Source organism: Diadema setosum, chromosome 7 (assembly GCF_964275005.1).
Source record: "Diadema setosum chromosome 7, eeDiaSeto1, whole genome shotgun sequence".
NCBI lineage: Eukaryota > Metazoa > Echinodermata > Echinoidea > Diadematoida > Diadematidae > Diadema > Diadema setosum.
This window is the reverse complement of record NC_092691.1, coordinates 22,593,886-22,618,861: the sequence shown is the minus strand read 5'-3', so window position 1 is coordinate 22,618,861 and position 24,976 is coordinate 22,593,886. Positions and strand designations below refer to the sequence as shown.

At 37.3% G+C, this 24,976-nt stretch overlaps 2 protein-coding genes across 2 annotated transcripts in view; both read left to right on the top strand.

The window, feature by feature from the left end:
• The first annotated feature begins 1,251 nt into the window (after window positions 1-1,251).
• LOC140230448 (bis(5'-nucleosyl)-tetraphosphatase [asymmetrical]-like) lies at window positions 1,252-5,459 on the top strand. The gene is made up of 2 exons (XM_072310602.1): window positions 1,252-1,413; window positions 2,940-5,459. Exons 1-2 carry the CDS (start codon window positions 1,293-1,295, stop codon window positions 3,242-3,244), a joined length of 426 nt encoding a protein of 141 aa, XP_072166703.1. The 5' UTR covers window positions 1,252-1,292; the 3' UTR covers window positions 3,245-5,459.
• A 2,004-nt stretch (window positions 5,460-7,463) lies between these two features.
• The window catches only part of LOC140231118 (serine/threonine-protein kinase ATR-like), a 72,399-nt gene continuing 54,886 nt past the window's right edge, over window positions 7,464-24,976 (top strand). Inside the window, exons 1-11 of the mRNA XM_072311271.1 lie at window positions 7,464-7,501; window positions 11,441-11,570; window positions 12,831-12,922; window positions 16,225-16,425; window positions 17,430-17,600; window positions 18,486-18,595; window positions 19,550-19,641; window positions 20,520-20,634; window positions 21,007-21,143; window positions 21,873-22,036; window positions 23,027-23,178. Of these exons, the coding sequence (XP_072167372.1) occupies window positions 11,464-11,570; window positions 12,831-12,922; window positions 16,225-16,425; window positions 17,430-17,600; window positions 18,486-18,595; window positions 19,550-19,641; window positions 20,520-20,634; window positions 21,007-21,143; window positions 21,873-22,036; window positions 23,027-23,178 (1,341 nt within the window). The 5' untranslated portion in view covers window positions 7,464-7,501; window positions 11,441-11,463. The remainder of the gene's footprint in view (window positions 7,502-11,440; window positions 11,571-12,830; window positions 12,923-16,224; window positions 16,426-17,429; window positions 17,601-18,485; window positions 18,596-19,549; window positions 19,642-20,519; window positions 20,635-21,006; window positions 21,144-21,872; window positions 22,037-23,026; window positions 23,179-24,976) is intronic.

Here is a 24,976-nt window from a genome sequence, read left to right as displayed (position 1 = left end):
AAGCAAAGATTAAAAAAAAAAACACCCCTGTATTTGCATCTTATGTTGATTGATGATGACCTTTAATTAATGACCAAGTGTGTATTTACGTATTTACCCCTTTTTTTTATTTCTTTTGCAATACATTGTATATAGTATTTCCACTCATCTGCATCATATAGGGACCTATATATATGTATATATATATATATATATATATATATATATATATATATATATATATATATATATATATATACATACACACTTGGTGGTTCTATCCTTCTATGAAGAGTGCTCGATATCCTCAAAGGAAGAGCTTTAGACAGAAGTATTGGAACAAGTTCACTCGGTTGACATCAGGTTCATCCGTATTTATACGGATGAACCTGATGTCAACCGAGTGAACTTGTTCCAATACTTCTGTCTACATATATATATATGTACATATATATGAAGAGTTTGTTTGCAAAAACCGATAAGTCCATATTTGCCAAATGGAGATATTTGCGATTAAAGGTCAAGAAAAATAAAGAGAATAATAAGAAAATGTTTGCTTCTTTTGACCATAACTTCAAAAATATACCTTTATATGTAGTGACCAATGTATCATTTAAAAGGTATTATTTTGTACATTATGACAGAAATCGTACTTCAAAATCTTCAAAAATGGACTTATTGGTTTTTGCAAACAAACCCTTCATATAATCATGATATATATAAAATTATATATATATATATATATACATATATATAATCATGATATATATAAAAATATATACATGTATATATATATATACATATACATATACATATATCTTATTATATATAATCATGATATATATAAAATTATAAATATATATATTTTTTGGGGGGGACCTTGTTTAACAAGCTGTGCTTTTTTTCAAGGTCCCACAAAACGTTCCATGTAAACATCAAACTGGTTCAACTTTTGTAATTATACAAACCAAAGTACATGTCCAAACAAGATGTTTGTATTACGTGTGAATGGTTTGTGAAAACAAATAATTGAAATTGAAATTGAATTGGTTTGCGAGCGTTTGTTTTGTTTTGTTTTGTTTGTTTGTTTGTTTTGTTTTGCAACGGTGCGGTAGCGCCACCTACCCGCGTGCACCTGCTGCGTCCGCGCAAAGTCTATAAACATTTATTTGGTTTAGATCGGATACATACACACAGAAAACGACGAAGCTTAGCAGGAACTACTACACGCTTATTATCCGATATATACATGTAGTATACACACCCACAACTGTTCTAGCTTAGCACAATTAGGCACCCTAAATCTACGCAATATGACATCGGAGAATATGTTACGGGCGGCTGGTTTAATCATCTTTAGGAGAGTGCAAAGGGATGTCGAGTACTTACTCCTGCAAACTTCATATGGACGACATCACTGGACACCGCCTAAAGGTAAGGAAGAAAAAGTAAAAGAGGATCGAGTGAGACAGTTTTTCCGCCACACAGCACGGTCAGCACGGTGAGAGAGCCCGGCCGCCACGCCGCCTCTGTTTTCCCGTGGTGGCCCTGCACCTCTGTACCCGTGTGCGTGCATGCATTGCGCTGGTTGTGGGCGGATGGCGACGTGGATTCCCTGGGTGCCTGGCTTGGCTTACCCGTACCGGCACATACTAGTACTATAAAGCAAGCCGCCCATGATTCGACCACAACGGCGTCCAAAATTCGACCGCCTGCTACATGTAAAACCTATGCGTTTGCGTGTGGTCGAATTTTGGCACGGGTGGTCTAACCTTGGCACTTTTGCTTTAATACGACACGTTGACTACTGTAGATCTAGAAGTTAAATCATTGTTGTTATCGTCATTCCTCCACTAGAGAAAGAGGTTATGTTTTCACTGGCGTTGGTTTGTTTCTTTGTATTGTCTGCTTGAAAAATAACTCAAAAAGTTGTGAACTTGAATGAAACTTGCAACTTAAATTGCTTTAAAAGTACCCGAATGACACAAGGAACAGATGTTTACATTTTGGTAGTGATCTTGGGAATTTGTATGGATTTTTAAAGGATTTCTGATCTTTTTGCAGATAGGGTTGCACGTTATTGGAGGATATGAAGTAGGGGCCTAGACTGACAAATATATTCAGGAGATTTATGTCTCTAGAGATCTACTCTACTAAATAGTGTGTTCAAAACTATAAGTACATGTATAACCTCCAAAATTTAATGGTACTGTATGAAAATGATTGGTTAAATGTGACAACACAGAGGAATTACACAATGAAGGAAATTGATTAAACAATCAATTAAGTTCTTTTATTACACTTTGAGGGGCAATGAACTTGAGAGTTCAGCTGCGCATATTTGAGGTTTGCACGATACATGCTCCTATGGTAAGATTAAAGCGCTTGCTCTGGCTCTGCTTGGGCGAGGCACTCGTAGCTGGAAGCTGATGATGTAAACAAACGACTTCAGTATTGGGAAATTGGACAATTTTTCAGTCAGTGAGCTGCTTAAGGGAGGTCTGTACTCTCTGAGTGCTTTTCTAATTTCCTTTCAGTTGATTGGTGATTTTACCTCATCCAATCCCAATTGGGTCCCCGGATCCCCCCTTGAATAATTATACATGTGAGGGAGGTCTGGATTCTGGTGTGCTATGATTAGTATAATAAGTGTGTAATCTTCAAGTTCAATTGTGAAGCTGCACTTAACCGAAGAAGAAAATACAGACCGTCACAGATGTACCACTGGTATTAAAAATCATTTTTGACCTGAATTGTTATTTTTTTGTGATAAAAATTTCGCTATTGCATGTCTATATTTAAACAGGAGTGCCATGTACCAGGTAAGTCTTTTCCTCTCATATCAGTATAAATATGGAATGAGATTTTTTCTATCCTTTGTTTTCTTCTTTCTCCTCCTCTTCTTAAAATTCATCATCTTCTTCTCCTTTCATTTGTCTTCTTTCTCTATGATGTCACAGGGCATTTGGATCCTGGTGAAGACTACCGCACAGCTGCTCTGAGAGAAACGGAAGAAGAGGCTGGCTACAAGGCAAGTCAGCTGAATATCACAGACTTTAAGAGCACCCTGAGCTACCAGGTCAAAGGTCGACCTAAGGAAGTTGTCTACTGGCTTGCAGAGCTGACAGATCCAAATGCACCAGTGAAGCTATCACATGAGCATCAAGCCTTCAAATGGTCAGGCCTCGAGGAAACATGCAGGCTGTCTCAGTTTGAGGACATGCAGCAAGTATTTCGTAATGCTGAGAGCTTCCTAGCGAGGTGATGGATTTGAACTGAGATCCTGAGGACGTGTGATTTTACTTTCTGAAGGAGTTAAAAAAGCCTAGTAAAAAGATGTTAATACTTTCGCCAGTGGGGACATTTCACAGGACTAGTGTTCCATGGTGCTGAATTGTGTGTGAGCACGATAGAGATAACAGAAGACAACGGAACATGTGATAGAAAATGAGAGAATTAATTATGTACTGTATACGCCGTTATTTTCGCGCACAGATTTTTTTGCGAATGACGAGGTCACAGACATTTTCGCGAGATGTTGTTTTCGCGAATCGACGCCGACGCTTACATTAATGCTCTGTTAACAAAGCGCATAGAGACAATTTCGCGTGTTGTTACATGTGAATTTGCAATCCAACTGCAATTCGCGAAAATTAAACCCCGCGAAAATAACAGCTTATACAGTACTTCATTGATCGGATAGAGTAATCTGGGTGCTAGTGAAAACCTCTCCCACACACCTCTGTGAATTTTACATGCTGAGATGACATTCAGGGTCTGTGTTTGTTCACTTGGTTGGATAATGTGATGTAGTCAGTGTGCAAATGTGCATTCGTTCATTGTGAATTCCAGTGGTCCTGTTGTAGCAAAATTTTAGCATACATGTATTGGGTATTATTTTGCACACACAGGGGGAGGGACGCGTGAACCTGGGTTTTTACTTCTTCTCTGGCCAACTAAAGCACATCTGATTTTGTCACACTGTCATTGAGCCAGTGGTATCTGTTGAATGAGTTGATAATTATTTCTACTTGGAATTGGTAAAAGATATCTTGCTGACGTACATTGTAGTGGACGAACCCGGTGATAGCAAGGTACATGCTAATGTAAAACTATGTTTGTGCACATGTTAGTACATTAATGTGAGAGTTTCCCTGTCAGTATATCAGTGTTTGTGTCAAATAATTAAATTTATGGACAGTTTTGCAACTTAAATCCTCAATTACTACATGTATAAATGACATCTCATTATGCAATTCCAATTTCCAAAACTTGCTCAGTATACATATGTACTGTGTGCCATACACAAATGATTTAAAAAAAAGAAAAGAAAAAAAGAATATAATAGGATAAATCTTCTCACAGTAGTGAAATTTCATTGTGCATGTGTCTATTGGAAATTTCATTTATAAATCTGTGTCTGTTGTGTAGGTATAAAACATGGATTCTTGTATAAATCTGTAGGCCCTAAAGTTAAGAATGCCTTTCAGTGTTATGCAATTTTAAAGAAAGAAGTGATAGTATGGAAACAGTTGTGACAGTTTTAAAGTGACTGTTATGTTGGGTCAGAATGTGTATAGTGCCACCAGTGATAGATTATATAGGTGTTCTTGAAACTCTATATTTTGTACTGTATTAAGAAAAGATCAAAGTATTTCTCAATTTAATGAACAGCGCACTTCTAATATTTTAGCAAGATGAGTAAAATTGCTTGAAAGGGTTATGTGTTAGGAACAGTTGCAAATATTGGGCTAGTTTTTTCACATAAATGAAGCGTGACAGATTGAGTCAATGTACAGTATTGAGGAAATTTAAAGTGAAACTAAAGATGGAGAATGTTAGGAAAGATTTGCTGCAAATGTCTAAGCCTCAAGGAAATTTCTGATCCCAGTGAACTGGACTGCAGTGTCCATTCAAAAAATGCAAGTTGAGAACTTGTCCAAGGCAGGGCTCAACATAAATAAATACCTTCTTGAGGGGAAAAATTGCTCTGAAGCACCATTGCCATGACAACAAGCACCAGTCCTTTGTGTATATACATGTACCTGATTACCTGTCCCCCATGGTAGCTGTTTTTATTTCATGTAAGTGTTAAAGTGGTCTTTTATGCCAAGAGCCTCTGATTGGCTTTATGTCTATTGTACTGTTTATCTCTGAGCATGTTACTCAGAAGAAAAATTAAGAATATGTTTCCTGAAGCCACTCATATGTCTGTTTTTGTCTGTTGTTATATCTTCATCTTAACTGACTTGTTTGCAAAGAGTACCTCGTAGGTAGTTGTATCAAGGATGTGTGAGTGTGTTATACCTGTAATGTGTGATCAATATCTCTCAGTGACTTATATATTTAAATTGTATTATCATGTAGTTGACTTTTATAAAAGTAGTGTGAAATAAAACAAGGACAATGGTATAACTTTCAGCAAAGCTAGACATGAAATGAGAAATTAGTTGAATAAAGATTTAGATGATGGAATTTGATACATAGGATGCACCTTTTTTCTTCAATCTATAGATATAAAGACATATATTGTTTGATATTAGTGCACAGGTCAATGGAAGACATGTGAGGGGATTACATCATTGCCTTGGCTAATTTGTATATAATTACCTCCGCCAAGGGAGGAGGTTATGTTTTCATTACCGTTGGTTTGTTGGTTTGTTTGTCCGTGTTCAAAATAACTCTAAAAGTAGTGAATGGATTTGGATGAAATTGCAGGAAAGGTTAGAATGATATAAGTAACAGATGATAAAATTTTGGTAGTGATCCGAGAATTTTGGGGGAATTTATGAAGGATATTTGATATTTTGGCAGGAAGGGTCAATGAACTTGGGAGTTCAGGATGCGCGTACTTGAGGTTTGCATGCACATACTAAAGTGCATGCTCTAGTTTCCGCCAAGGTAAGGCGTGCCGCGCAACTAAGGGTTTATGACGTAACAAAAGGTTTTTATATTGGGAAATTGGGCGACTTTCAGCACACAATGCTATAAGTATACGTATGGGTGCAAATCACTGTACTAGTATCTCTGTGGAAGAACAGGATCAGTGGTGGAAATGAGCTGCATGCTTGGCGGAGGTCTGCGGTCTCAGAGAGCTTATTATTGTAGAATCTGCTATAAGGCTAATACAACTGTACATGTGTACTTTATCACTCTCACCAGGGGTGGTACTATATATTTCAAAGTGAGGGGCAGACATTATTGGAGCAGGAACTTCGATTTGTTTTTGATGATGGGATTGGGGGGGGGGGGAACATTTTACTACCATATACGTTTTCTGGTGCCTCTGACAAGCAACAGCAAAAAAAGAAAAAAAGAAAAAGGGCTTGGACATTTTGTGGTGCCACTTCTGTGGTTAATCCACTGACAAAAAAATAGGTCTTAACATATTTGGGTGACAAAAAAAGAGTATGTTTGTGTGTGTTGGGGGGGGGGGGGGCACCCCCAGCACTCTTGAGATAGATAATTGTGAAGGATTTAAAAAAAATGACACAAGAAAGGAATTTTCAGTAATTCTGAGGATTTACAATTTGTATAGTCTTGATGCAATTTATCATGACATGGTAGTACATGCGCACTGTATATTATGTACATCTGAAACTCCTTTCAAGTAGTACTATGGAATAATCTCAAATTAGGCCCTACACATTGTCATGGGGTAACTCACACATCATCTTCAGTGGCGGATCCAGAGGGGGGCGCACTGGGTGCATGTCCCCTCTTTATTTCTTGTTAAAGCAGAAGAAATATATTTTAAAAAAAAAAAATGGGGGCACACATGCCCCCGCCCCCTTAATTTTGTAAAAGTGCCTCCCCTTAAAGGAATTCCTGGATCCGCCTTTGATCTTTGTATTGTCAACCCTGACTCTACAAATATATAAATCAAAGTCAAAAGACTGTGGCAAATGCTTACCATTACACAACATACAACTTGTGTGAACAATGTCAGGCTTATTTACACCATTATTCCTCACACAGTACATGTGTACTAGGTTTAATAAATGCACAAAAATGTGGTCCAGGATAACACTTCTATTTTTTGCCCCACAAAAGAGAAACACAGAGATTGTGAAATCATCAGTTTTGCATAATCTAAACAAATCAGTGAATAATTTGAGTGCCTCTCAGTCAGAGGGAGCAAGGCGACCACAACATTGACATTTTGATATCAATTTTTTGTGTTTTTTATTTACTTTTGTAGACAAAGAAAATACAACTAATCTTACTACTTCAGACAATCTATTATGATAAATGCAAAGTGAAATGAAGAAGAAAATTATACTAAATTAATATTCGAGCTGAAAACGAGCAAGGAGGATGAATAGCGGATACACATGAAAACTGAATTCCCAACTTTTGGATATTTATGTCGGTCGTTCAAACATAAGCCGTAGCAGCCTACGAGCAGCTGCAGTGTGTGATGTGCAGTGACTTCGACTACAGAGGGCGTCGTGAAGATGAAAAACGTCTCGCTTGCACTTGTCGCGGGACTTTTGGCAGTGCGCTTCATCGCTAAGCCAAGGTAGGACATCGGCAGTGGACAAAATAATAATGTAGGCCTAGATCTAACTTCATGAACGCTGACAGCTGTTTTTTGGTGCATTTTAGAGAATTTGAACTCATTTTCTATGCCCTTTCTTTTGACGTGATCCGCATTGTGGTGCACGGTGGTGTCTGTGGATGAGCTGGGTTAATTTGTATGTGCGTCCCACACGTAAGAATTTCTGTCGGCAATTATCACATGTTGATCTGGGGGGCATTTCATGAAGGAACTTGTCGGATAAAATATCTGACAAGTCAATTATATCCGACAAGTTTTGAGAAATTCTTTAGTCTGATTGGCTGATTTCTCTGAACTTGTCGGATATAATTGACTTGTCGGATATTTTATCCGACAAGTCGACAAGTTCCTTCATGAAATGCCCCCCCCCCCCCACTCACCAGATCATCACTGATCATGTTGATCATTGTCATTGATTGGCCTGATGATTTTGCACGTGCCCGGACGGTACTGTTTGCTTTTAAACTACCAGTGTCAGTGACAACGTAGCATCAATTACAATGATAACATTACCCATTTGGTCCTTGGTACTTTGGTAGGTTTCTACTTGGTAGATAAATACAGAGATGCCAAGTTCAAAAAACTTTTGTGAGTGAGATTTTCGTGACTCTGCGTTTCGGCCCTCACGAGGAGGGTGTCATCCCTCCCATGGTAGGGAGCTTTTTTGAATTATTAGCTCTTAATGATGCGATCTGGTGCATACTTAAGTGACTATCTTTTACAAAAGGAAAATATACCTTTAAATTGCAACTATCACTTGAATCCTTTGAGCTATGCTCCTTATTTTTGGCACAAATTGCAGATCGACTTCACCTATGCGTGAGAAAAATGGGTGCCCTGCGTGAGATCGTGAGACAGGCCCTAAATGCTTGAGTCTCACGCAAAATGCGTGAGACTTGGTAGCTCTGTAGATATCCTCCATAAAAGGTGCTTACACTGAAAGTGTGTCATACATATTACAAGTGTCATATACAATATATAGAGTCTAAACATCTGAACATCTGAACATGGTAAGGACAAGTTAGATTTATGATATGCGCAGCGCAGCTGAGTCGCCAACAGAACCAGGCGACAGGCAGAACCAGTGGTAGTGCAGTGACAGAGCCAGAGCCCAGAGGTAAATTTATGATAGTACGAACATCACTTTTGCGGTGAAACAAATGTCTATAGAGTGAAACCCCCAGTTTTCGGCCAGCCTCCTCCAGAATAATGAGAATCTGGACACTTATCACAAGCCAGCAAAGTAAATTCTACTGTCACAACGCCGAAAAATTGAAAAAGTATGTCGTTCTGTTGCGAGATTTTTCGCTTATCTCAATCTCAGAGTGTGATGGTACATGTATCCTCAAAAACACAAAAGAAAAACAAAATCTCCGTACATGCCGATGCAGTAAATAAATGTACAGGGGCTGAATGCAAGTGCCGAGCGGCCGAGTCACCAAAATTCGGACACAAACGGGCGCCACGCGTCCCCAATGCAACCTTGTGCCAACAAGGTATGGCGCACGCTCATTTTTCAGCGGCCTTGTAGTTCAATGCATATTGACATTGAACGCACATAGCTCGTGTCCGAAATTGGAGAGGCTGTCCGAATTCTGGGGAATTATCAAGGTGATGATATTTGGATATTTTGTAAAATTTTATGACGTGCGTAACTTGCATGTTCCCTCACCATGTCCAAGTCGAGGGGAAGACCCGTGTATTCCAATGTCTTTGTTAAACATATCAGTACTTCAGCAATGATTGATAGATGGAGGTCACAACAGGAATAATTGGTTTGGAAGGTTTTTTTTTTTTTTTTTTTTTGGCGTATCCATGTAATCTGAAGAAAAATGGAAGAAAAATTAGTTCAGATTATATGGAATGCACTCTGGCTGAAGAGGCATAAGGTGAGGCTTAACTAGCATAGAATACAACTTCTCCTCTGTATTAACTGAGGAGTGAGAAAAGTTTCTCTTATTAGAAAGTTAAAGGTTCCCTGAAATACAAATGCATGTTGATTTGTGTTGATTTATGATGCCCTCAACATCACTTTTGTGGTGAAACGAATATCTAGAAACATTCAACTGCCCTGGCCTGGGATCCTTACACAACTATACGAACATCAAGTCAACAACTTTGTCCTTGAGAGGGTCCAAGACACGGCAGCTAAAACATTAAGTTTATTACCAACACACACATGTGGGCAAGACTCGAGCCTATCAAACCACCTGAGTGTAACTGCTCTAAAAGACTCCTTGGGCTAGATCGCTCTCCATAAAGAAAGGCAGATTTCGTGAATTACCTGTTTTTACAACATTGCAAGATGATCCATGGCCAAATGGACATTAATTATAAGGAATATATTTTTCTGAATAATGAAGGAAAACTGGATTTAGACTGGGACATAGCCACCAGTTTTGTATCGAGGATATCCGGATAGTTGCCCATGCGCAGTCATTTTTCCCAAGAACCGAAAAAGAATGGAATTGCCTTCCCTCTTCAGTTGTTACCCACTCGTCTAGGTATTTTCAAGACAGAATTAGAAAGGACCATAAAAGTAGCACCTTACAATTTAAATTGGTGACTGACTGCTCACAACACACCTCCAGTTTTTAAAGTACCTCTTATGAAGCCTTATGGAGGACATCTACCAAGTTGCCAAGTACACTTTGTACCAAATACGAAGTTAAGATACTGATTTTATGGTCTTTTTATGCCTCCGCCACTAAGTGTTGCCGGAGGCATTATACAGTTCTCTTTTTTTTTTTTTAAGTACCTAAAGTAGAGTACTTTTATCAGTATCTAGACCTAACTTTACTACCTAGTTAATGTGTGTAGTCTAGAGTAACCGCACCGGCGACCCAAACACATAGTACGTACGTATCAACTATTACTGGTTACAGCACCCAGGGGTTAAGTCAAGAGTAGACCCTACAACTTACAACTTATATATAGTACTTATTACAAGTAACGCAAGCCACCTACACATCTGCATGATTTGACCACAAAACTGTCCAAATTTTCAAAGCCTGGTACATGTGGAAACTATGCTAAATTGCGCACTGTCGAACCTTGGTGTGGGTGCCAATAGTACAAGTGCTACAACCATGTATGTAGGCCACCCTGCTGCCCCTCCTAGGGACGATTGAGTGACAACTGTTAAGGGGAGACAATGCCTGCCTTTTACGGTTCTTGGGAAGAACGATTGCGTATTCATGAATGTCCTCTCCGAACATGCTTGATGCAAGACTGGTGCCGTGTGGTGGAAATGTCCCCGTGGAGCCCAGTTTTTCTTCAGAGAGATGTATTACTTGTGTAACCACAGTCCACACAGCACAGTCTAACATGACAGAAGTCTGTAGTGTGGGGCACAGTCCTCACCGGTGAGCAAATGGTTTTCCAAGCCCAATTACAAGGCACATGGCATGAAGTTTAACATGATATGACTGAACAAGAGTAGGGAATAACTTGTTTTTAAGTGTGAAGTGAACTACATGTGAGAATCAGTACTAGACCTACATGATCTATTTGATCAGCATGATCAGTCATAAATAAAACTTTGCCACCTTGACTGGTATGATGACTTAGACAATATTGTACAAGGCCAAACTTTGTGTATCTCACAAAATATACAATTTCTGGTGTCTAATACTCAGCTCAGTGACAGTTGCCAATTAGTTATCTTATGCTAGTGTGCCAAATCACTTATTTGCCACTCCACTGAATGTTCTGTTGTGAGACATGGGAATGGTTCTAGATATATGCTATAGAGTCTAGTCATTAATCACTATTGTGCAATTTGTACACACTGTTAGTCACCACTTTCATGTGCCTTCGTAATTTAATTTGATAGTAATTGGATAATAAATATCTAATGCCTGATTCAGCAAAGTACCTCTTGATCTTGGTTTTCATCAGACAGGTTCTTGGAGGAGGCTTTGATGACATCAAACATGGCTGCTGATTCATTGCAGCACGAGGGCGCTGCTCATCATGTGTTAATGAGAGACCTGAAGGAAGCCAACGAGCAGCTCAGCAGCATGCAAATGTGAGGATTTTGCTGTTAGGTTGCACAGTTGATGTGTTGGTTACACATTGAAGGAATGATACAGTGCCCATGTGTTAAACTCTTGATGTGCCGAGGCACTTTGCTTAATTTGCCAAACTTTTTTCATCAACATTCTGTAATCCAACGCTGCAGGCTGGCACTTGTCCGACGGTCCAGACCAGTAAAAATCACTTTTAGACCAGTAACTTTTCCATTTTCAGGGATGGACCAGTTAAAAAATGGGGGGGGGGGGGGAGTATGCAGCCCTTAAAGGGACTGTACAGAACTGGTTGAGGTGGGGATTCATGTTTTGTTCATTCCTAAGTGAGATAATGAAAAGCCTCTTATGAAATATGAAAGAGCATGTTATTTTAAGAAGGATTCAATGTTTATTTGATGAAAATTGGTTTTCAGATAGCTGAGATATCCAAAAAAGTGCTAATAATAAAAGGCGACATGCCACAACTTTATTGGGATCTCTTTGTTTCACCTTGTTTTTGGATATCTCGGCCATTTCAAAACCGATTTTCATCGAATAAACTTTTGATACCCCGTAGAACTGCATGCTCTTTGACATCTCATAGAGTGGTTTCTGAATATCTTGCAAAACGTCATAAGCTAAATCCTCACCTCGACCAGAACTGTACACACCCTTTAAACTATTTTGGAATCCATCTAAACTTGACCTAGTTGTAAAGTAAGCAAGCCTACATGGGTGTAGGAGTGTGCCACCATCCAAGAGAGAGACTGTGGTGACACAATAGGGAGATAGGGGGATAGCTAATCTCTATTCTTTGACTAGTACTTTCCAGACATTTATGCAGGTCAGAGAATAAAGCCCTTCAGCATCTGCACCAATCTGTGAATAAAGCACAGTAAGTGTACTCACTTGTAACCTCCATAATGGTATAACAGGTATGAATGATAACGAGCCTCACTCGTTTGTAATACTGTGACTAGCACCGACAAGACCGATACATTTTCTGATAGTTTGTGTGAAGAATGGAGAATTTAGAATGAATTCACCAAAATTTGATTCATAGAATACAGTTTGCCCACACACATGTGTGTGCTTTTATGTGTTGGTCTTTTGTAATGGGCCAGTAAATGTGGTTTAGAGGGGTAACACATCTGTATACATATACATACTGGTAACAGGAACTCAGCAGTTCTCATAACTAGAGTCTTTCAGTCTGAAATTATGACATGTATCCCTAATGTGTTTGCTACAAATTGTTTTGTTGTTGTTGCCTTATGCAGATCATCTTCCCAGCAAGAGTACTTGTTGGTCAAGATTTACAGGAAAACAATATGCCGGCTGACGGCAGACTTCTTGTCAAACATTGATGATGGTGAGATTTCTGTTGTCTTGCACCACTCTTCCACTTTATGATAAGCATTCCTAAAAAGGTACCTTTGAATTCTGAATGTCTGCTGAAACCAAGACTTTTTGTCGAACATTGATGATGGTGAGCTTTCTGTTGTCTTGCACCACTCTTCCACTTTATGATAAACATTCCTAAAAAAGCACCTTTGAATTCTGAATGTCTGCTGAAACCAAGACTTTTTGTCGAACATTGATGATGGTGAGCTTTCTGTTGTCTTGCACCACTCTTCCACTTTATGATAAACATTCCTAAAAAGGCACCTTTGAATTCTGAATGTCTGCTGAAACCAAGCAGTTAAACAATGAGTGTATATAATAGCACACCACCAGTGACAGTTTTCAGTGGTAATGAGAAATTATTGCTGCAAGATTGTTAAACTGCAGATTGAAATCCATGCTATTAAAGTAAATGATTTTATGATTAGATTGCATCTGGCAAATGATAAAATCATATCTACCTTCTGTGGGAAGAATTATAGAAAAATGTCTTTAAAACCTGTCATGAGATTAGTCTTATTTCAAATGCTTATTTTTTTTTTTTTAGTACTTCTAAATATGTGAGATTATGGTTTAAAGGACAAGTTCACCTTCATAAACATAAGGATTGAGAGAATGCAGTAATATTAGTAGAACGCATCAGTGAAAGTTTGAGGAAAATTGGACAATCGATGCAAAAGTTGTATGAATTTTTAAAATTTTTGTGTTGAAACCGCTGGATGAGGAGACTACTACAGCTTGTGAGTCATATGCGTACAACAGTATAAAGAAAATGTAAAGAAAATTCAATATATTTTCACTTTTTTCGCATAATAAAAGAGCACTTGACTTGCCTCTTTCTAAAGGCAGGGGGAATGATATTACCCCTAACATATGTCGGTAACGAGTCAAGGGAATATGTACTTTTTTCAAAAGATGAAATTTTGTGAAATTCTCTTTGTATTTTCCTTATATTGTTGTACGCATGTGACATCTAAGTTATTCATACAATGCAGTAGTCTTCTCATCCAGTGGTTACTGCATTAAAACTTCAAAAATTCATAACTTTTGAACGGATTGTCCGATTTTCCTCAAACTTTCAATGATGTGTTCTGCTAATATTGCTACATTCTCTCAATCCTTATATTTATGAAGGTGAACTTGTCCTTTAAGTTCTTATCAATGTGAAAATTTGCAAGTACTGTACTTCAAGATGGATTTATGGTGTATGACATGTAAACAAAAAAAAAGAAGAAATCACTAATTTCAAAGTATCATGTTTTATGGAATTATACAAATTATGTCCGTATGTCAATATTCCCTACCCACTGTGACTGAAGGTCAATGTTGTCCGTGGGATGTTTTTACACACTGTGTCAACAAATCAAATTGGAAAATCAGCTATTGTTGATTCAGAATTAATTTCTTTAAAAAAGAATGCATTTTTCTTTATTATGCCTCCGCCACGAAGTGGTGCCGGAGGCATTATGTTTTCGGGTTGTCCGTCCGTCCGTACGTACGTCCGTACGTCCGTACGTCCGTCCGCTTTCGTTTACGCGATAACTTGAGTAATATTTACTGGAATTTCACCAAACTTGGTCCAAGTATGAAGTATGATGGGGCAACGATTTGATAAGATTTTGGGTGAAATCGGCTAAAGGTCAAAGGTCAAAGGTCAAGGTCAAATCATGAAATTGTATCCGTTTACGCGATAACTCAAGACTGTATGGAGCAAATTTCACCAAACTTTGTTGGAGGATGATGTATGATGGGACAATTACTTGATTAGTTTTTCAGTGAAATCGGACAGAGGTCAAAGGTCAAAGATCAAGGTCAAATCCTAAAATTTATCTGTTTATGTGATAACTCAAAACTGGAAGAAGCAGCTTTCACCAAACTTGGTCCAAGGATGATGTATGATGGGACAATTAGTTGAGTAGATTCTAGTGACATTGACAAGAGGTCAAAGGTCAAAAGGTCAAGGTCAAATGCTAAAAATGTTGCTATTTCCCTCATATCTATGCAATGCCCGCAGTTATTTTCTTGAAACTTAGTGTAGACATGTACTACTGCGTAAGGATTCTCCAGAGAGAGTTTCATGTCATAAGGTCAAAGGTCAAAAAGTCAAAGGTTAGGTGAAAATGTTGCAATATCACTTTTCTCGCAAATGGTTCAATGTATCTTCATGGAACATGGTACATATGCATGTACTGACTGGCAGGGATTATCTAGGGAATTTAGTGGTCATGGGTTAATATTCAGGGGTTCAAAGGTCAAGGTCAACTCCTCAAAATTTTACTACTGTATTTCCCTCATACATGTATACTAGTATATGCAATGATTGCATTATTAGTTTTAAAAGTGTTTAATATATGTACATGTATTACTTGATGGAGATTCTCCTGGAAATTTCCAGCCAGAAGGTCAAAGGTCAAAGGTTAAGGGTCAAAGGTCAGGTTTAAATGAAAAAAAAAAATATTTTGTACTGTAATTACACTCTTTCTTCATACCTTGAAAATTATACTCAATGCATAAACTTATAATAAGGTCGGTCAGAAGTCAAGTAAAAATTTTAAATTCCCCAAATATGTGTACCTGCACTCTTTAATAGACAATTATAGCAAACCCAGTTCGTGGAAAGTGAACATTCAAGATATTTCTGACAAACCTGTTATTTCGATATTTTGCCAGTTATGTGAAACTGTCATCACACATTGTCAAGACATTGTACTATACACCTATTGGGAGAATCATGCATTATGGCGGAGGCATCAGTCGCCGTAGCGACATTTCTAGTTTCACATGTAACTCTTTGTAATTAATAATCTTTAATAATTTTATATTCCAGAAATGCAATTCTTTTTAAAATCTGGGCAGCAGAAAGTCTTGCAAAGAGTCTTGAAGGCTGAGTAAAGCATACATGTATAATCAAGCAATTAAAGTTATGTGCTGATTTTGGTTATGTTATTTTGACCTAGTATCCACTGAGTTTACTGATGCACAGAACTTCAAAGTTATTGAAACTTTTGTGGTCAGTTCAGCAGTTGCAAGACACAAGAAGATATTGTGCAGGTGATATCAGATTGGTCCCCCCCCCCCCCCCCCAAAGTGGAAAAGTTAGGTGAAGATTAATCTCTTTGGATAAATTTACTTGTAAACTGTACTACTCTGTTGGTCATATTATGCTTCTGCCTGTTGCCACCCGACATTTAGATCACAAGGGTTGGGCAAAGGAATTGCTGCATTAATTGTAATGTGACACTACATTTTGTTTCCTCTTGCTATATTTAGTCTGCAATGAATTATCCGGTGAGTCTGTCAGTTCTGGGAGTCAGCAGTGTGTCGCAGCGCTCAACTTCATCCAGTACTATGTCAATGGAAAGCCGGAGATCTTTGTTGGTTCCGACCCACCTCATGACTCGCAGGGCACCCAGAGCTCTGGCAGCAAGGATTTGGACAGAGGCCCCCATTCTGACTTCTTTGTCACAGAAAGTTAGTCATACACTGATAGCATTGTGTACAACTTTCTTTAGATGTCATTACAACAAACGACTGCTCCCTTTCAGATGTTGGTAGACAATGGAAAAAAATGTCAAGCTTGAATATGTCCTCTTCATTGTTTTATGTGTGAGTAAATGAATTGCAGAGTGCTGTTAACATAATTCACCTGGTAAAGGTTATAAAATAAAAACTTTGGCAGGCCATGTCTGCCCTGAACTTTGTGGCCACAATAGTTCATTCTTGATCACTGTGCAGTTTCTGATTGGAAATTACATCAAGAAATTATCTTTTCTAAATCAGTGGGGGAAATATGATGCATGTAAGCCATCCTGGTCTGATTAGACCCTTCAGTCTATGAAAGTGTATTTATTTCTAATGGGATATCACACATCCATTTTGTGTGAGAGCAGAAACTAGACACATGTATTTAGAAGGCTATTAAAGGCTTTAGTCTGTTAGGTTTTATGAACTATTCCTCTCAACAATATCCAAATAGAAGAAGTATTTTAAGTATAAACTTCGGTAGTAATGCAACATATCATAGAAAAATCTGATCCAATTCAGACAAATATATAGAGAGATATTGCAACTTTTTAGTGGTCAATCAATTATCCTATATGTATTAGGTGTCTCAAATGTTGTGTATTGTACTTTTGCAATAAAACTAGTTATTAAAATGTGATGTTACAATGCTCATTTTGAACTTCAAGATCAGTGGCCCAAGCAATCTATTTAAAGCCATAAGGGGATTCAAATTTTCTATATTCTGGAGGACATCAAAATAAGGGATGCAGAAAAGCATAGCTCCTCACTGCCAGGAGGGCTTCTATCAAAATAACCCGATCATTTGCAAATCCATCAAAGTACGTTGATAGAAATCAAAAGAGATTATATTACTGTGTAAATGGGAAACTGTTCTCAAATGGTAAAATATCACTATCTGTATCAAATTTTTACTTTGTTTCTTTGTTTGTTTGTTTGGTTTTTTTTTTCAGCCTTGAATAAATGGCTTTTGAGTCACCTTTTTCAGCTGCTTGCTGAACATGGCTGTCGACTCATCCACGAACAGGCCTCCAAAATTGTCCTGTCTCTGCTCCAACTCATCAAGTTTAAGGAGGCCAACAGCTTCCATCGCATCATCAATGAGCTCGTCCGTCTTCTGGCTGGTAAGCCTAGGCTAGATAGATTTAATAATGCATTTTAAGAATAAAAAATCTGTGATGTGCTGTGAAAGGGTTTGATATTGTTATTCCATTTTTTTCTTCATAGAGAATAGTCAGGTATTTGTGGGATTGGTCTTAAATCGGTTGAAATACAAAAGGGATGGATTTGCAATCTGCCATCCTGTATATGTTGTGCAAATCATCTCAAAATTTGTATTTTGTCATTCTGAGTTTGCACGTCTTTATCCTATCAATTGTGGCCGGCAAGTTTTTCTGTTTTGGGTATTAACTTTATTAGAGCAAAATACATTTGAATGTAGAAACACTCTGTAAAATGTTCACGAGGTCATTAATGTAAAATTAACATTTGTTGTTGTTGTTGTTGTTGTTGTTGTAGGAACACCCATTCATTAGCAATCTCCATTTTATGTACATATTGTGACCTGCTTCTGCTCAAAGTTATCAAATGTACACAATTTTGTGATGTACAATGTATCTGACTTTAGGTGAAATGTTATTGAACATATCAAGTAATATCTCGTGAGAGTGTAATTGGTAGATCTTTGTCTTCAAAAGTTACCCATGCTTCAGTAGTAGGCTTGGAAAGTAGGGAATGAGAAAGCACTGTAAATATAAGTAATGAAGCTCCTTCTAGAATACATTATTTTGAGATTTAGTCATCTTTGCAGATGTTTTAGATTCCTTGAAAAAAAGTGGGAGCAGAAAGGAGAATTTAAGATATTTTATTTGTGTTTAATAGGAGTTAAAGCAGATTTAAATCGTTTGAATCCAAACCATGCAAGATGGAATGAGCATATGAATTGTATTTTCCTAACATATTGTGGCCTAAAGAAGATATGTTTTTGAATATGTTGATGTTTCAAACAGAACTGATGCAGATAAACCATGGGAGTTTCACCGATGATGATGAGATCAAAGAACCTGAGATACAAGTGAAGCACTTTGCGATCAATGTCAGCCAAATAGCTAATGAGGAGGTATGATTTCTTTGTCAGAATTTTTGCATAAACGCATAGCTTTAATAGTATGTATCTTATAATCAAAGATTGTGCTAAGAAATGATTTCATAATTTATTTGAAGTATCTGTATTAAAGTATACTTTATTATGATATACCTAATGCCTGTGATTGTATTATGTTTCATGCAATACACATCTATCAGATGATCAGTTTCATGAATGAAGAGAGACTAGTTATAGATGTCCTCTTTTTGTTAACTGTTACTCTTGATAAGTAAGATTTCACACTTGTTTTGTGGTATTATGAACACCATATGAAGAAGAGAAAACTAGCCTTAGAACCATCTCAGGAATCACCCTAGGCTAAAAATCAAGATACATCTATTATCAGTGGTTTGTTAGTTACCATTCACATACTCACACAACCAGAGAAAGAAGAAATAGTGAGATGAAGTCTACAAAGAGAGTAAAGAAATATCTTCTGATAAGTTATATTTAGTTTGCCTTGTAGAAGTTTATAATTTCTTTAAAATGGTAAAGATCCTACGGCACATGATGCATTTACTTGCAGTGCAGCCAATGTTATCATTATTCTGTGTAGTAGAATGAGCAATTTATAGGACACCATACTGTGTTATCTCCCATGAGGGGGAAATCTTGATTTTTTAAAATTTCCTTTTGCTTTTTCCCCCTTTATTTTATTTTTCTTTGGGGGAGGGTGCAACGTAACATTTGCTTTAGCACCATGCCTTGCTACTGATAACATATACCTGCAACTTGACAAGCCTTTTGTGGATTTTAAAGGGCAATGCTTAATATGTGCATGCAGATGACATAACTTATGAAATTGCAGTTGCTTTTTCAACAGTGCCAGACACTACAGCATTCTGGCACGTTTTCCAATTTCATTCAAATTTTCAATAGTCTTATCTGCTTTCAATACACTTTGCCCTTATTGCTTGAAATTTGCAGGAACATCAAGAATTCAAAATCATCAGCTCCCATCCGAAGTGCATAGAAGTCTGCCACGTCAGCAATTGCTTTCTCCTACAAGTTGCTATCTGGTAAGATAGTGCTCCTGGCACATAGGAATGTGTTTCATGTGCTCAGATAGGCCTGGAAGAGGAACTTGTAATGCCCTTATATGTTAATCTAACTCTATAAGCCTAAGAGTAGTCATCTCTAACTACTGTATACGCCGAACTATTTCGTGAGGTTTTTATATTTGCAAATTTTGCGAATTGGATACTATTAGCAAATTTAAAAACAAGTAAAATAATTAACTCTGATATTGACATGAAAGCGATGTGCATGCATATATTTCTTCTTTCAGTACTGTACTCCACAATCGTGAAAGTAACAACTCTTGAAATTGTCAGGAATTTGTGATTCAAGAAAATTTAGACTTGTTAAATACATGGCATGTACAAGTAATTGTGCGATAAACACTAAGGCTTCTGTACTGATTTTACGTAATCCCCTTCCCCTGTGTTTGATATTGAACTTGTCTTGCCAGCAATACCTGACAGTTTGAATATACATTTTGAGATTGTTTTGTTTGTTTTTGTTTTGTTTTGTTTGTTTTTTGTTTTTTTGTTTTCAGGAGGAATGTAAGTGATCTAATTTGTGAGGGCATGGACTGTCAATCCCAGCATATTGGGCTCAAGTTGGGTTTAGTCTGTAGTTTCTGAAATATGGGTGAAGGCATAGTCAGATACTACATTTTTGTGTCAAAGGAACTGGCTGATTTCTGATCTTGCCTAGTAGATCTCTTAATGCTTCTCGCAGACCCCACCAAACATTTTACATAGTGGATACAAATAAACAAACAAACTAAATCAAACAGACAAACAAACAAACAAACAAACTTACTTAAAGGGAATGCAATGCACCGAATCATACCCTGATTCAATGGAAACTCGGTTTACATATTGTCTTCCAGTGATGTTTTGAGTGAAATGGCAGCGGATGCCCAGTCCTTTCTGTCACACAACATGCTGCTCCTGTGGACCACGTTGGCATGGCAACTGGAGGATGGTCAGCTGGAGATCAAACAGGTCAGGTGTTTCTATATATGCTGTGTGGAGCCACTTTAATACACAGTGCCTCCAGGGCTTATAGTCTGTTCCAGCTTTATGCTTGAAAACATGTTTGCTGCCCGATTCTTCTTTGTTATGCTTTGTATGGTATCAGCATACTGGAAACTGATAGAGCTGATTGTGATATGTATTGACGTTAAATGATTATGATGATTACTATGATGATAATTATCCTTATAGGAATGTAAGGATACTTGTGATGCTAATCTGCTCTGATGCAGAGGTTGCCTACTGTACACGATCTGTGATCAAATATATGCATTGATAGATGAACATGTGACTCGGGTCTTTTTTTAAGTCTTGATTGTTTTGTTGTTTCTTTGTCAACAGGCATCACTGAAGACTTTGGCTAGGCTGATCCATTATGTGGGTACACCCCCTCTGCAGTCCATCAATCACATTGTTGATCTGATGTTCAGCATGCTTACTTGCCTCCAGTCAGAGCATGAAATCTTCAGGGAGTTCAGGTAGGAGGATGTTGAATTCAAGAAGGACCCTGCCCTCTTTCGTAAGCTTGAATCAAAGAGAAAGAGACATTTGGCAACAAACCTATTATGTGCCAAATATAAGATTTGTCAATCTTTATGATTGCATGGTTTAGAATCTAGTACTAGCACATACAGTGTATGTATACTACTTGTATTGATGTAATTGTAGAACCAATCATTTGAAAGTGATGAGCAGATGAAAAGGAATGACATATGATATCAAGATGAACAATGTTTAATGAAGTTGCTGTTGATATGTATTATGAAAGATATTTAAAAGTGGTTTTCTGTGTTGAGTAGTCCATACTTGCCAACTGCCCCTATTTAATAAGGACTGTCATGTCTCTATTCTCACCTCAGGAAAAGAGAAGGAAAAAAAAAAACCCAACCAATTTCATCATGTGTCCCTATTTTTGTGAAAATCTGGGTGCAGTAATGTATGAGAAATTTGGGAATGTCCCTAAATTTAAAGATATTCCCTCATTTGTCCCTATTTCTCAGTTTTCAGAGTTGGCAGGTATGGTATTTGCTCAATTGCTGAGGTCATTTTACCTAAAGCAGTACAAACATCAATTTCATTTTGTGGGCATGTGTGAAGATAAGAGAAAAAGTAAAAGAGAGAAAGAGATGTTCATGTGCAAGGGACAATTGGAGTAAGGAGTTATCTGAAATTTACATTTTACCATTTTTTTTTCGCGAACTGTAAAGAGATCGCACCGGACTGGAGGAGAGTCTCGCAGACTGCTTCCTCACTCTGTTTGAGGAGGATAATGGAGGCCCCGCCCACCTCCTGCCTGCATCGATCATTGAGATGGCGATGGAGAAGCAGGCAGAAAATTTGCTGAAATATGGTCTCTGCACCCTCAGGACAGGTAAAGATGGCTGTAGAAGTTTGACTTGTGATATGACTCTAACTGTTGGATTTGTGATGATGACTGTAAAAAAGTTGGATTTAGATTTAGATTTGTTCCAGCTTGCATTGGTTTGATTTTGACAGTTAGCATAATGGCAATGAGGGCAGTTAAAGATGCTACACACAGGATAGTTTTTAGATTGTTTTCTGTTCACTATTTGAGGTAGTTCCTCCCCTCCTATCCACATTTTGCTCTCAGTAAAAGGCAGTTATCAAGTAATGTGAGATGTTGAGTAGCTAGAACATTTGCTCAGTTGTGCTTTTTATTATTTTGTCCATATTGTTTTATGACTAATCCAAGAAAAAATAAAGTGCACTCCCGTTACAACGAACATGGTTATAATGAAATTCTGGTTACAACAACGAAGTAAAAATTCAGGCCAGAACAACATCCGCGCTATGTTTTTTTGGTGTTCATTTGTTTGGTTATTATGAAATTTCAATGTAACAAAATAAAATTCCTTTCCCGAGGACTTTTTATAATGGGAGTCCACTGTACAAGCAATCCTTTTTTTTTTTTTTTTCCCAGGACTACTCATGCATGTTGTACAGGAAATATCTATATACCTATCCTCTCTCTTTTTCAAACAGGACATACATGAAATGTTCAATTGAAATGTATTCAAATCTGTTTATCGTTCTGTACTGTGTCTGCATGTACAGCTTAATGAGTTACCTGGGAACTCAATGTTAAGGGTGTTCAGATTTTGATGTAAAGCTGTTTAAAGGAATAGGACATTCAATTTGATAATTGATTTATTTTCAAGCTTTCTTAGCAAAAGCAGTGACTAAATAATAAGTCACCATTACACCTGTTAGTTTACTTGTCCTTTTTTTGTTCTATTTAAACATTGCACATTTATGTAAGCTGCATATTAGTGAGCATTTGAGTGTGAAAGCAAGTAAATATTTTTGTTCAGGAAGCCTTCTGTTCTTCACAAATTTGCAGAACGTCTAAGACAGGCATTATGCCACCTGATAGTGTACATTCATCGTCATGTCCCACCTGGCTTTGAAGCCATGGAGGAAATACGTTGGTCAAGAATGAAGACCATAAACCATGCCCTTGTCCAGCAACTTCACATGCTTCAAAATGCTCAGGTAAGTGAGCTCAATATCACCAGTGGTTACAGACACAAATGTGTATTTGCTATTGTGCTTCATCAAGCAAAGAAATTGAACAAACAAACTTACTGAAAATGCTTTGATCTGTTACTTTTCTGATGTTGAATTTTCTCTCTATAGAAACAATAAAGTTACATGGAGAGACATATTGATGTGTATTCACAATATATTGAAGCAGATATAAAATGAAATTGAAACTTAACAAGTTGAGGTTTACCTTTGTTACAAACACTGTACACACCTCTGGTATCTCTGAGGACTTCAAGTTTGGCAACGTGAAGTTTCTCAATTTCTCAATTTAAAGGTATGTGTCTTGTATAAACAAACTTATTGTGATGACAGTAATGTAGACGTATCGTCGGTTGAGAAAGATGAGGGTGTTTTTGTCCAGAACTGAGTTACACATGTCATGCTTCTTGTTGTTGCCCCCTGGACATGAAGCCACTTGAAATTGTACATAAAACACAGGAAAATACTATACATTGAAATGGAGAAAATAAATAAGGAGGTCTATGCCCAATGAAGTACGACGCCTCCTCCCTCCCCTCCTCTCCCCCCCCCCATAAATACAGTCGAATACATAATACATATATTAACCTCGTGGTAATAAAATTCATGGGTAATATCATAACTATTAAAAATACATTTAAAGTTCAAATCAAATAAATTATTGAACTTGGTTATTTTCTTTATAAATATTAATCAAAAGATTCATTATATAAAATTAAATTGTATATGGGCATTTCCACAGTAAATGGGTAGTTTTAGGTTGGAAAAATGTGAAAAATTAAATTTGTCTTCAGAGTATCCATATTTCAGAGTTTGGTTGCCTAATACCTATATTGAATATTCTTAAGTAGGAAATGATAACTTTGTATTCAAATAGAGCTTGAGAGGGTATGTAAGTAAGACATGTGTTATAGCTATGGGGCGAACGTGCGTAACACATGGAGTGGGACAGAAATATTGGAAGGATGGATTCCTCATACAAAGAATACAAATATTGATTTAAAATTATCTGACACTCTTTATTGTACTGATAAATTATGATAACAACAATTTAGGTTGTCCATAATTGTGAAAACATTCATTATTAGTGTCATTTCGAAATGTGTATTCATGATTAATGCCAGAAAATTTGTGCATTATATCCGAAAGGATACAAAACAGGAATTTCAGTATCTCAAATTCAATCAACATACAGGCTCTGTAGACAAGAATTGAATTTGTATTGTTTGTTTTTCTAATGCCTTAACGTCACTCAACCCTAATGAGAAACATAAATCAGTTATTATACCAACAACTGTTTTCAAAGAACTGACACTTTCCGAATTGTTCCTGTACTGCTCACCAGCCACAGTAAGAAACATAAAGCAGTGAATGTACCGACAAGTGTTTTCAAAGAATAACACTTTCTGAAATGTTCAGGTACTGCCAGAAAAGTCTTTAACTTTACAAACCATGACATGATTCGTACATTACAGGAAAAAGCACCCTTTTACAAGGTGTTTGCTTGCCCATTCGATACATATTTATATGGTGTATAGGGCCTAGAGTTAAAACTGAAATTTCAGTCGTTACATCTCAAACTCAATCAACATACACGCTCTGTAAACAAGAATTCAAACTTACATTGTTCATTCTTCTATGGCCTTAATGTCCATCGGCCACAGTTAGAAACACAAAGATGTTAATTTACTGTGTAACAACAACTGTTTTCAAAGAATAATATTTGCTGAAATGTTCCAGTATTGTCAGACAACTCTTAACTGTA

Excerpts from the sequence above, each read along its gene's own strand:
- LOC140230448 (XM_072310602.1), top strand. The coding sequence starts at position 1,293 with ATGACATCGGAGAATATGTTACGGGCGGCTGGTTTAATCATCTTTAGG. Across the intron at positions 1,414-2,939 it reads TCACTGGACACCGCCTAAAG|GGCATTTGGATCCTGGTGAA; the intron begins GTAAGGAAGAAA and ends ATGATGTCACAG.